This window comes from Dama dama, chromosome 5 (assembly GCF_033118175.1).
Source record: "Dama dama isolate Ldn47 chromosome 5, ASM3311817v1, whole genome shotgun sequence".
NCBI lineage: Eukaryota > Metazoa > Chordata > Mammalia > Artiodactyla > Cervidae > Dama > Dama dama.
In genome coordinates, this window is record NC_083685.1 from 102030952 (window position 1) to 102043948 (window position 12997).

The following is a 12997-nucleotide window of genomic DNA, read 5'->3' on the forward strand; positions in this document are numbered from 1 at the left end:
TGATCTATTTTATCTATACTAGTATATACATATAGGGTATTTCTGGAACTAAACAGAGAGATCATCCTCCCCTCTTTCTAGTTTTCCTCAGTCCCAAAGGGAGCTGGGCCCACCCCACCCCATTGTGGCTTGCAGCTTTGTCTGCTCTCTGAAGTTCAAGTTCATTCACTTCCATCATCTGTTTTGTGTCAGTGTCTCAGCATCTGTTTGGCTGTAGTGCTATGGGTTACACCCATCTCAATAACCTTCCTCTTTTTTCTTGCATAACTTGCCATTTCCAACAATAAGTTCACTTGCTGGACTCTGGGAGCCGACATGCCATCCAAAGAAAGAAAAGAAGCAGAAAAAGAAAATTAGGGCAACGTTGGCTGCTGAAGAACATCAGAATTACAAGGCTTTTAGAACTTGTCTGGTTCATTCAAATTTCCTCTGCCTATTGGCTTGAAGGTTTGTTTTTAAGAGTCTGCTTTCCGAGGTAACACATAAGAGCCCCGGCGAGACATGGGCTGTTCATTGTAAACACTGGGCTTCTCCAAAGCCCATGATGGCCATGCCCCTGGGGAGGCTGAGTCCACAGGTTGGCTCTCAGCTGCTTCTGAGTCTGGCGAAGGCACAGGTGCAGGTGAGCGCCCAGACCTGGGGCTGAGATTCTATATCCTCAAACCTGACTCTAGACATCCTCCTGGTTCACCTGCCACAAGCCTGTGAAAGAGGAAATGGCCCAGTGGTCATTTTGACCGCAATTCATCTTAGTTTCATGAGCTTTTCAAAAATGAAGAGACATTAGTTTCATTTTAAGCCATGAATTTGGCAAAAGCATAAATCAGATAATTCGGGGCTTGTACTATTCTTCACCTGTTTGTTTTTTTATTTCTTCTGTTTATGTTGATGTTATCTAACTTTTGATGATGAAAGAGTTAGATGCATCTTTTAGTCTCTCATCACACGAGTTTCTTCTAGTTCTTTCAGTTTGCCTCATTTTGTTTTACGGAGAGCCTGATTTGTGTTTGATGATTAGCTGGGTGTAGTGTGTGTGTGTGTGTGTGTGTGTGTGTGTGTGTGGTGTGCATCTCTGTGCATCTGCCTACATGCATGTCTTTGTTGTTGTTTAGTCACTCAGTTGTGTCTTGACTCTTTGTGACCCCATGGACTGTAGCCCGCCAGGCTCCTGTCCATGGGATTTCCCAGGCAAGAATACTGGAGTGGGCTGCCATTTCCTTGTCCAGGGGATCCTCCTGACCCAGGGGTTGAACCTGTGTCTCATGCTTTGGCAGGTGGGGCATCACCCTCCCTTCGGGGCCTGGTCTTCTTTGCACTGGGAGGATATGACCCCGAGTTCTCTAGACTTCACTCCAGGAATTTGGCTCAAATCCTGCCTTGGATTAGCTGAACAGCTTTTGTTCTGTTAACAATATTGTTTTCTTGATTTTTTTTTTCCACCATGGGGGCCCTCCATCACCACCCAGCACCACGCCCCCCCAACCCATAGGTGCACATGGCATCTGCAGAATAAGGGGCTGAAGTGCAGGGCAGCTGCCAGGCTCATGGATGCCCCAGGGTGACAATTTCTGGGACCCCACCCACAGGGGCCTGATTCTGTGGGTCTAGGGCGGGGCCCGGGCATCCAGCATCAAGGCTGAATTCCGCCACTGCCAAGGGGCCCATTGCTTTCTTTTGAGTTTCCTGAAATATGTTGAAAGCCCGAAATACCTGCTGCAAATCCTCCAGTTTCCCAGGTTCCTGCTCCGTGGTCCAGGTCTTTGAGGGCCCTGGTGTTCCCAGACTGGTCATCCCCAGGCCTGAATGTCGTGGGTGTCACCTGAGACCTCTGCTTAGCACCTCTTCTTCTTGTCCTGAGGATGGGTGGGTGGGAGCATGCATCTTCCTGAGACTTGCCCCAGAGAGACCTCCAGGTCCACTGGCTTCATAAGCACCGTGGGGAATGTGTGCCAGGTGTGGAAGAGTGTCCCTTCCCACCCACGTGGTGGAGAGGGGAGGATGGGGTGGGGGGTGGCCTCTGGCAGGAGGAACTACTGTTGGGTTCTGTCTTGACCCCCCAGCCTCATCCTATGCAGTTAGCAGAAAGCCTGTGTGAGCCTAAGACATCTATTGTTTCAAAATCTGACTCATCTTTGAACAATTATGATCATAGTCATGTGATTCTAGCCCTGGAATATCTATTATTAAGATGCTAATCTCCAAATGAGAAGAAGAAATACAGGTATCTCTTTAAAGAAAGGACAGGTGTGTAGCTCTTTGTACATTTCATCATAGTAGGAAAAACACAGAAGGCTGGGTGGAGGAGGTGTGGTGTTGGGGGTATCAGAGGGCCCTACTTCAGGTCTCAGCTCTTGGCCTGCTGGCAGCGGGTGACCCTCCCTGCCAGCCCCAGCTCCCTCCTCAGTAGGTTGGGGCTGGCAGTGCCCCCTCGAAGGCTTGTGCACGAGGGGTTAGGTGAGGCACAGTATGTGAAAGTTTCTCTGGGAGCCCCAAAGTGCTGCCTAGATTACTAGCTGTGGCTATCAGTTAGAGAAACTGGCTTTCCTAATGAGCTGCTCAATTAAACTGCAACCCGCCTGCTGGCTTGGGAGGCCCGCCTGCGGCTGGAGCCACCACTGGAGGGGTCACTGGCGTGAGCTGTAGGGCCCATGTAAGGGGGATCACCCTCGGCCATGTCTCCATCTCTTCTTCTTGGAGCCACAGCTATGCCCGGAGGTTCTGAGTGTCTGGACAGGAGAGCCTGGCCAGTAAAGGGTGAGGGTGGGAGGAAGTTGGGCCCAGGAAGTGAATGGAAAAGGGCTTTGCTCCAGGACCAGGGGTGCTGGGGGGCGGGTGGGGGAGAGGGTGACAGAAAAGCTGACGGAGGCAAGAACAGGGTCTTGCCTATAACTGCCCAGAAGGGTCAATAGCACACTTCTTGGGCCATGCTGGGGAGGTGCCCCACTCTGTCTGAGCCCAGGCCCCAGTGCCAGGGGAGGGGAGGAAAAATAATTTTCCCTCCTCCCTTCTAGGTTCTTAGCTGAGGAACCACCCCCCACCCAACCCAGCTCCCTGTAATAAAAGACAGTCAGCAGAAGAAAAACAAACAAGTTTAATAACATGTGTCCCTCCTGTGTACAAGGGAGATGCCCAGGAAACCTGAGCAAGTCTTGGAAACAGCCCAAGCCTCCATCTTAAATGCTTTCTCCAGCTGGAGACAAAAGATTTTTGGAAGGGGGAGGCCAGTTCTAGGAGGTGGTGGTGAAAAGCCCAGTAGATAAGGGGACAGCTGTTGGGCAGACTTAACTCCATGGATACAAGATTCTAGAGATATAGCCAGTATCTTCTCCTGGTACAGACAGGAAGACACTCTTGTTATTCAGTTGCTCAGTTGTATCTGACTCTGTGACCCCGTGGACTGCAGCACGCCAGGCTTCCCTGTCCTTCACTATCTCTCGGAGTTTGCTCAGACTCATGTTCACTGAGTCTATGATGCCATGCAACCATCTTATCCTCTGTTAGCCCCTTCTCCTCCTGCCCTCCATCTTTCCCACCATTTCCCTTATAAATATAAATGTCTCTTACTAAAAGTTAGCATTAACTGGTTTTCAGAGCTTTTCAACGTCCATTGTTTCTTAAAAATAATCAGCTTAAAATAATCCTTAACCCAAAGAGACATATTTTGTGTGGCATATTCTACTCCCCTCCCCCCGCCACAGAAATGCACCTGGAAACCCGTGGAGAGGACTCAGGGAGCACCTGCTGAAATGATGGAGAACCGCATAGCATGTTCGCCCATCCGCTAGCTGCTCTGTGTCCACACCACGCACACCCAGGGAAAGGTGTCTGTGGAACCTGCAGTGGGCGGGGACTGAGACTCGGTGTCTGCAGTTCCCCGGCTGTTATTTGATAAACAGAGAAAGTCTTAAGACCCTGAGTGCTTGCTGACATCCATGTGCAACCTCTGGACTGCCCCGGGGAGACGGGGTCCTTTGGAGCTCATACTGCAGCGTGCCAGGGGTCACCCAAGAATCTGACCCCGGTCCAGAGATGCACTATGGCCGAGTAGGCTGTGCCTTTGGACTGTAAGATGGTGACCATCTCCTGTTCCTTTTCTGCTCGTCCTGGTATGGCCTCTCTCACTTGGCCATTTTGTTCCATGATCACCAGGCCCTTGTTTAGGGACATTGAGGGGATGCAGGCAGCAAAGGTTCAGAGGTGGTTCTGGAGCCCAGGTGGGCAGAGAGCACGTCCACTCTTCTGAGGCTTTGCCTGTCCCGGGGGCATCTCCATGGCTCCTCTGCAGGTGAACCAAGGCAGTGACCAGTCCCTGCGTGCGGGCCTTGCCTCCTTGAACCCATTCCCTGACGCTGTCAGCAGTAGGGAACTGACAGCCTTTCTTTGGCACCAGTTAGCTCCCAGGCTCGGTCCCAAGGAGAAACTCTGGGTGGTGGACATCATCCTTTTTCTCATGGACCAAATGAGAGAACGGAGGCATGGACAGGTGAGGGGCACACACCTCAATCCACGGGGTGCTGAGGGTCCGACCAGGGGCTGGACTTCAGCGTATGTAGTCGGTCACCCAGAGCCTCTGCAGACAGACCCCAAAGCTGCCGCACGTGCATGGCCCTGGAGAACGTGGCGGGTGGGGTTTTCTTCAGTCACAGGGATAGCACTTGGATTCTGACTATTGAACCCTTGTAGACTCGGTCTAGATGTAGGTGGCTGAACACGGGAAAAAAACTCGGGCTTAATCAGACTCTACCTGCTTTTGAGGGAAAGGCAGAATAAGTTGAAAGCCGGGCCCTCTTTAATCCTCCATCGAATTAGCCTGATGACAGGGCTACCTTCATCTAAGTGGTAAATGGGCAAAGTGGGTCAATCCAGCTTTAGCTTAAGCTGGGGCTGGTTGCAGGGTTGCGGGGCCACCCCCCATCAGGGAGATGCCCGCTTCCTCTAATTCGCTGTGAAGGAGTCTGTGGCTCGTGTGATAGAGTTTATATCATCATTTCTGTAAACATCTTCGTAAAGCAATTTTGGTCTCAGTAGATTAGGGATGGCTTGAAGCTGGACGTTTAGAACATCCTGAGTGTTAGTTGCTCAGTCACGTCCGACTCTCTGCAACCCCACGGACTGCAGCCTGCCAGACTTTCCTCTCCTCCACTATCTCCTGGAGTTTGCTCAAGTTCTGCCTGTGTAGTTACATTTAAATTATGTGGCAATAAATAAATATCATACAAGTCTCTCTTTAAAAATATTTATTTATTAATTTATTTATTTTGGTTGTACCGGGTCTTAGTTGTGGCACGTGGACCCTTCATTCCCTGACCAGGGATCAAGCCCAGGACCCCTGCATTGGCATCGAGGAGTGAGTCTTAGCCACTGGACCACCAGGGAAGTCCCTGTCTCTTTTTTAATTACTTATTTTTAATTGGAGGATAGTTGCTTTACAATATTGTGTTGGTTTCCGCCATGTATCAACATGAATCAGCTATAGGTATTCACATGTCCCTTCCCTCTTGAACCTCCCTCTCACCTCCCACCCCATCCACCCCTCTAGGTTGTCACAGAGCACTGAATCTGAGCTCCCTGCATCATACACCAGGGATCTATAAAAATTAGATTTCCACCAGCTATTTATAAAAAATGGAATCTGAAGTCGTTTTGGAGGCTTCTAGAGTTGTGTCTCAGCACATTCTCTCTTCGCATCAGTTTATACTTCATCTGACTCCTCCGGATTTTTTGGCAGCTATGTGCCTCGAGGCCTTCAGGGATGTTTTTCATAGTGAAGGCGTTTGGTCGGTGGTCACTGTGATGATGCTAGTATACCCTGACTGGCTCAGGGGACATTTTCGTTCCCATGTCCACTGGGCTTTTGTCCCAACATGATAAGCACAGCAGAGCAGGATAGGGAGGATGTGTGGATGCCAAAATCTCCAGGAGCCCCAGGTGATATTATTTTGAAAGGCACATACCCAGAGGTGAGAGGTCTCTGTGTTCTGAAGTCAGATATTCGGGGCCATCTAAAAGCTGGATATGCCCCCCAAATAAGGGAGAGACACCCAGGAGAAGATCTCAGAGAAGGTCGAATCTTACTCCTTCTACCCTAAAGTGCTTTTCCATCTTAGGTGGAGAGCATCTGGCCCCCGACCTTCAGATAGGACATACGTGTATCTCTCAGCTCTGAAATTCGACTTGCATTTTTTTTTTATGTTTCTACAAACTGAAATTAGATGGAGCTAGGATTAGAAGTGCTGACATTGTAGCTCCATGTTGAGTGATGACCTAAAGGGGTGGGATGGGGGTACCGGTGGGAAGGAGTCGCAAGAGGGAAGGGATATATGTATACATATGGCTGATTCATGGGTGTTGTACAGCAGAAATTAACATATTGTAAAGCAGTTACCCTCCAATTAAAAAATCAGAAAAAAAAAAAAAAAAAGCAAGAATAGCAAAAAAAAAAAAAAGTATTGCTACTGAGACGTGTGGCCAAAGAGCTGTGACCTCTGACCCGCCCTGGTCTGTTTGCTCCGCGCAGGGACCTGATGCCGAGGACCCTGGATGGCCAGATCACCATGGAGAAGACGCCCAGCTACTTCGTGACGCGCGAGGCGCCCGCGCGCATCTCGGCCATGTCCAAGGACACCAAGCTCCTGGTGGTGGTGCGGGACCCGGTGACCCGGGCCGTGTCGGACTACACGCAGACGCTTTCCAAGCGGCCGGACATCCCCAGCTTCGAGAGCCTGGCCTTCCGGAACCGCTCGGCGGGCCTGGTGGACCGCTCGTGGAGCGCCATCCAGATCGGCCTGTACGCGGAGCACCTGGAGCGCTGGCTGCGCCACTTCCCCGCCCGCCAGATGCTCTTCGTGAGCGGCGAGCGCCTGGTGCGCGACCCGGCCGGCGAGCTGGGCCGCGTGCAGGACTTCCTGGGCCTCAAGCGCATCATCTCGGACAAGCACTTCTACTTCAACCAGACCAAGGGCTTCCCCTGCCTCAAGAAGGCGGAGGGCAGCGGCCGCCCCCACTGCCTGGGCAAGACCAAGGGCAGACCCCACCCCGAGATCGACGCGCAGGTGCTGCGGCAGCTGCGGGATTTCTACCGGCCCTTCAACCGCAAGTTCTACCAGATGACGGGCCACGACTTCGGCTGGGACTGATGGCATTCCCTTGGGCTTAGGAAATATTGAGAGAGATTATATGTATGTAAAATGTACAGAAATCTATTTTATAATAATTTATTTTTAATTCATAAGCAATTAATTCACTAAGCTGCCTAGCCACACTCTTTTAGAGAGTCACGTAATCTGTTAACATTCCAAAGTGTTTTCTAATATTTTCTTCTCGTCCTCGCAATGGATGGTGCTTCCATTTTTTTTTTCCTTTGAGTTTTCTTTCTACCCATTGTATTTAAAGAAAAGAAAAGCACAACTTGAGATTTTTGTTGTTACGGGTATGCAGCCTTCGATCGCTGTCTGGATGCGTTTGCCATCTCCTTGTTCTGAAACTCCGGTCTCCCTGGCTGCCTGGCCACCTCTGGGAGCTCTGAGGTGACAGACCGCCACGTGGCAGCTTCCTCGGCCGCTTTCTGACACGTCCAAGGGCGCAGACTCCAGACCACAGCGCTAGGTCCACCCCCCCACCCCCACCCCCCCAAGTCCACTCAGCGCCCGGGAGAATCACTACCTTGGCTGGGACATCCACGTGCTCTTAGAGTCTGCTGGTGAGGGGGTCAAGGTCATGGACTTTAGCTTTTGATTTTGAAGGCTGCCCCCTTGCCTCCTCTTCTGCCCCATCCCCAGTTCATCAGCCGGCTTGAAGTGTATGCAAATGTCAGTCCCCTCCCCCGACTTTCCCAGGTCCTGTGCTTGGCTGCTGCTTTAGAAATAAAGATGTTCCCTTCTAATTTGCATGCGAGTGCATCCTGCGTGCTCCGTTCTCAGGCAGACAGTTTCTGCCTTGACACACCAAAGAATCCTCCTGGCTAGCAGAACGACCAGCACAAACCAGGGGTGCTGGGCGTCGAGACCTGAAGGGGTCAGGTGCCTCCCCTTCTGACTCCACCAAGATGCCAGGACCAGCCCCTGTTTGGGGTCTGGAATTCCTCTCCCTGGAATTTCTAGCTCATCTCAGACAACATAGTCTGCAGCCAACCGCCAGACAGAACCAGGAGTGGCTCTTATAAAAAGAGACTGGGAACGCTGGCCCCGTGTCGCTTATGACACTCGAGCCTGGGCTGTCTCTTGTTCTAGCCAGGCCCTGGCAGGAGAGGTACCAGCCTTGTAGCTGCTGATGTGAAATGCTCTCCTCTGCTTCTCTCTGGAGGGAGCGGTGGGGTGGGAAGGCCGGGGGAGTCATTTGATGCTGACCAGCTAGTGGCTGTTGGGTAACCCTATAGCAATATGACATAATAATAGTCTCTTCACCTGATCCTCAGTTTTCTAACCCAGAATGGTTCTACCATCAAATAATTGTCATTTGCATTATACTTTCATCAAGGAGTATATGGGAAGATGTTGTCAACCTGGTTGGGTTGCAGTGGTTACAAAGGACACTTTTGTCTATTCTATGGGGTAACTCGCTTGCTAGAGAAGCAAAACACTGGTCTTGAAGGGATGTCTTGTGGATAAGCTGGATTGTATTTGCACACGTAGCTAGCTTGTGCTTAGCAGCAAAACTGTCATCATGTAGGTTGGGTGTAGGAGGATGGACATGGGGTGGGGGCAGGGAGCTGTGCATTCCTGAGATGCTATAATCATTCGGTAGCTTTGTTACTGCCTCCACTAAGCCGAGGAGAACCTGCACTTAGGGGAATGCCCATAATCACAGGGTGGTTCTCCCTTCTTGCTGCTTGGGTGTCAAAGACATCCTCATAAGGGTGCTAATCATACATTTCTCCAATCAGAAAGCTGATTAGAAATAAAACCAGGAACACCTCGTCTTTTCCGTGACAGCAGAGCATGGCTTCAGGTCAGAGTCAGTCCACAGCCACCACCTGCTCCTGCCCCATCTGCTTTCTGGCCGCTCTGGTGCCCTGCCGTGGCACGTGATGTCCAGTTGCAGAGAAGTTCAGAGAAGGGCTTGCCACAAAGCAGTGGGAGAAATGCACACAAGCTTCTCCTTCCCCTCCGGGTCCCTGCTTGTCTTTCCAAGCTGGACCATTTTTGATTAAGTTGTTTATTCTCTGCCTTAAAACTGAAACAGGAAATCCTCAGCTTGAAGGAGGGTCATTTAGTCGTGAACACTGAAGTCAAGGTTCTATTCTAGGTCAAATCCTTGAATCCAAACAGATGTCGATAATTAGCACTGAAGGACTAGAGTGAGTTTTTCCATGGAAGACAAATAAATCAGATTTCCTGTGCATCTCTTCCGAGGGGTCTGAGGGCTTGCGGTTTCTGACTGTTCCTGATGGCTCCCAAGGTTACACCCCATCGCGTGATACTTATTACAGGGCCCACATGTCTTCCTCCTGGAGAAGTCAGGCAACACATAAAATCAGGCCTTAACTTTCTTCCTGTTCCAGCCATCTGCAAGACCAGCAACTTAATTTTTTCGCTGCTAGAAGGCAAACACCATATCACCTCTTGGCAAATTTTGTCCTAACGCACGTTTTGGGTTTCTTCCAGGTTACAGGAAAAGCTCTGATATTCATGGGGTACTCTTTGCTCCACTCAGTGTGTTTAAAAGCAAACAAAAGTGCTGAGAAAAAAATTGGAGGTTTCTGTTGTTCCTATCTAGCCCACGCTGTCTTTGAGGTGTTTGTCCGGTCGTCTGTGAACTTGGTATGTGAGACCTGGAAAGGTGTTTAGGTACACTGACTGCATCATAAGCATCTAGTTGGAAGATGAAGGAGGAGAAATTGTCTCCTTCCTCCCAGGAAGTCACTCTGAGTGACAGGTACATTATAGACATTGGAGAAACAGAGTTTCCGATCCTGCCAGGATATTTTCATAAGAAAGGAAAAATGGAAGAGTCCATTCAACTAGAAACACTCAGTGTTGAAAAGGCCGAGGTAGAAGTCGATATCTTTTTCTTTTCAGTTGATCAAGAAAGATGGTCAATAAAACTTCAAGGTGTGGTTAGATTTTTTTTTTCACTTTTGTAACATTAATTTATGACTAAGTTTCATTCAGCCCAGTAATCTGAAATACTGTGCAAATCCTAGCTGTTTCCTCTATAACCTGGATGTTAGAATAGCCAATATGTACAAAAAGGGAAAAAAAAATTAAATCAAGTATTTTGTCCTATGTATAACACAAATTAATTTTACACAGAAAAAGATGTTTCTAGGAAAATGAAATTCTGGTAATTCATACTATTTCTTTGTATGAACAAATAAAATATATTTTACCAACTCGTGGGTGCTTCTATGTTTTATTATGTGTAGTGGATGGACAGGGAGGTGGTAGTTGCTGTTCAGTCACTAAGTCATGTCCAGATCTTTGTGACCCCATAGACTGCAGCCCGTCAGGCCCCTCTGTCCTCCACTTTCTCCTGGAGTTTGCTCAAATTCACATCCATTGAGTCCATGATGCTATCTAACCATCTCATCCTCTGGCACCTTCTTCCTTTTTCCTTCAGTCTTTCCCAGCATCAGGGTCCATATCGTTAGCAAACAACCTGTTTTCTTTTAACAAGGCACACCATCTCCATGGTTATATGGATTATTATTTACCACTTTAAACATTCGATTCATTCTTCTACTTGATATTTTAAAATTTTCAATTGAGATTTACTTTCTGGTTGCATTGTATTTTATTGTTATTTTCTAAAAATATTTATTTCTTTGGCTGTGGTCTTATTTGGTCTTAGTTGTGGCATGTGGGATCTGGTTTCCTGACCAGGGATCAAACCTGGCCCCCTGCATTGGGGAATGGAGTCTTAGCCCCTGAACTACCGGGAAAGTCCCTCTGGTTGCATTTTAAAGTAGCCAACACTAAGTTAATAAATTAAGCCTCAAGAATCCTGACCTATTTTTTTTGTTTTATAAGCCACTTTATTGAGGCGAGATTGGTATACAAAAGTGTGCATGTTTAATGTATACCACTGAATGAGTTTAGTGTGAGTACACACCTGTGAAAGCAATGCCATAAACATAGCCATCACCTCCAAAAGTACCCCCCCACCGTTTTTATTTATATTTTTGTGGTAAGAACATTTTACAAAAGACCCACCCTCTTAGCAAATGCTTAAGAATTCAGTATAGTATTGTTAACTGTAGGCACTGTGGTATCTATTAGGTGTCTTGGATTTAATTCGTTTTGTGGAACTGAAATTTTATTCAATTTAAAAAGGAAACATCTTAACAGTTTCAGGTGAATAGTCATTCTCTCATGCATAAAGAAGCAATCTTAATTAAAAGCATAAATATTAATAGAACAAAAACTAATTGATGCTAATAATTTCTAGTTATGTATAACTCAAACCATGTTTGCCATAAGCTAACCTCTGCTCCTGGCAAAGGTCACCCCTGTTGAAGGCTCGCACTTAACCTGAGATGTGCATCTTGCCATGAAGGAGGGAAGAGAACTGAAGAGGGAATGATTTGCTTTTTGGGGTTGAGTCCAGCTTTTACCATTTTGGAAGGGCAGCGAGAAGAGCACCCTCCAAATGGGGGGATGCCTGCTGCTCAGCCAAGAAACAGGTCTCCAGTTAACACTTGGTGTTGAAAAGCCTGCATTTTATAGAGCTCGCTCCTTCAAACCCAGGAGTATGCCACTGGTTGATGTATTCGTGGGTCTTGAGTACTGACCTGACCTCACACCCCAGCCCATCAATTTCTTGCTTTTTCTACAGAAAGGTAATAAAAGGGACCTAAAATCTACTCATTAACCTGATGGCACAGTTTTAGAGCAGTATTTCTCAAGCTTGGGCAAATACTCAGATGACCTAGAGAGGTCTTAAAAATTACTGACGCTCTGACACACCTCGGAACAATTACATTAGAATCTCTAGGGGACTAGGCCCCGACACTGGTACATTTAAAAAGCTCCCTGGGCTTGGACCTGGAGGGCATTGTGCTCAGTGAAATAAGTCAGACAGAGAAAGACAAATACTGTGTCATCTCGCTTATGTATGGAATCTAAAAACAGCAAACTCGGAGAAACAGAGCAGAATGTGGTTACCAGGGGCTGGGAGGGAGGAAATGGGGAGATATTGGTCAAAGGATACAACCTTCCAGTTATAAAAGCTTGAGTATTTAACATATAGCATGGTGATTATAGCTTATAATACTGTATTCTGCACCTGAAAGTTGCTAAGAAAGCAGATCTTAAAGATTCTTTCCACAAAACAAAAAAAGAAATGGCAGTTATGGAACAGGATAGAGGAGGTCATGAACTGTAGCCAGTCAGGCTCCTCTGCCCATGGGGTTTTCCAGGCAAGAATACTGGAGTGGGTTGCCATTTCCTCCTCCAGGGGATCTTCCCCACCCAGGGATCTAACCCAAGTCTCCTACATGGCAGGCAGATTCTTTACCTTCTGAGCCACAAAGGAAGCCCAGCTGATACAATGGTGGTCATCAAATTGCAATTTATTTATTTAATTTATTTGGCCATGCCGCATAACCTGGCAGGTGGGATCTTAGTTCCCTGACCAGGGATCAAACCCATGCCCTTGTAGTGAAAGCACAGAGTCCTAATCACTGAACCACCAGGGAATTCCCTAAGTTGCAATTTATAAACATATTCAGTCAAGATGTAACACCTTTAACTTACACAATGTAAGGTGTCAGTTATATTTCAGTAAACCTGAAAAGAATTTTTATAATATGAAAATCTCCCCAACTGACTCTAATATGGAGCCAAAGCTGAGAGCCTTGGTTCCCCGGTGTGTTTCTTGGACCACATCAGCATTCCTTGGGAACTTGATAGACACACAAATCCTCAGGCCCGGTATCAGACCTACTGAGTCAGAAGCTCTGGGTTTCACGAGCGTGCCACATGATTCTGATTCCTGCTAAAGTCTGAAAACCACTGGTTTTCACTTCAATTTAACACTGGAGAGCTTGGATTCCTCTTCG

At 47.9% G+C, this 12997-nt stretch overlaps 1 protein-coding gene across 1 annotated transcript in view; it reads left to right on the forward strand.

Moving 5' to 3' along the window:
* HS3ST3B1 (heparan sulfate-glucosamine 3-sulfotransferase 3B1) overlaps window positions 1–10299 on the forward strand; it is a 43126-nt gene extending 32827 nt beyond the window's left edge. The window contains exon 2 of the mRNA XM_061143521.1: window positions 6518–10299. Coding sequence (XP_060999504.1) covers window positions 6518–7136 — 619 coding nt within the window. The 3' untranslated portion in view covers window positions 7137–10299. The remainder of the gene's footprint in view (window positions 1–6517) is intronic.
* The last annotated feature ends 2698 nt before the right edge of the window (window positions 10300–12997 follow it).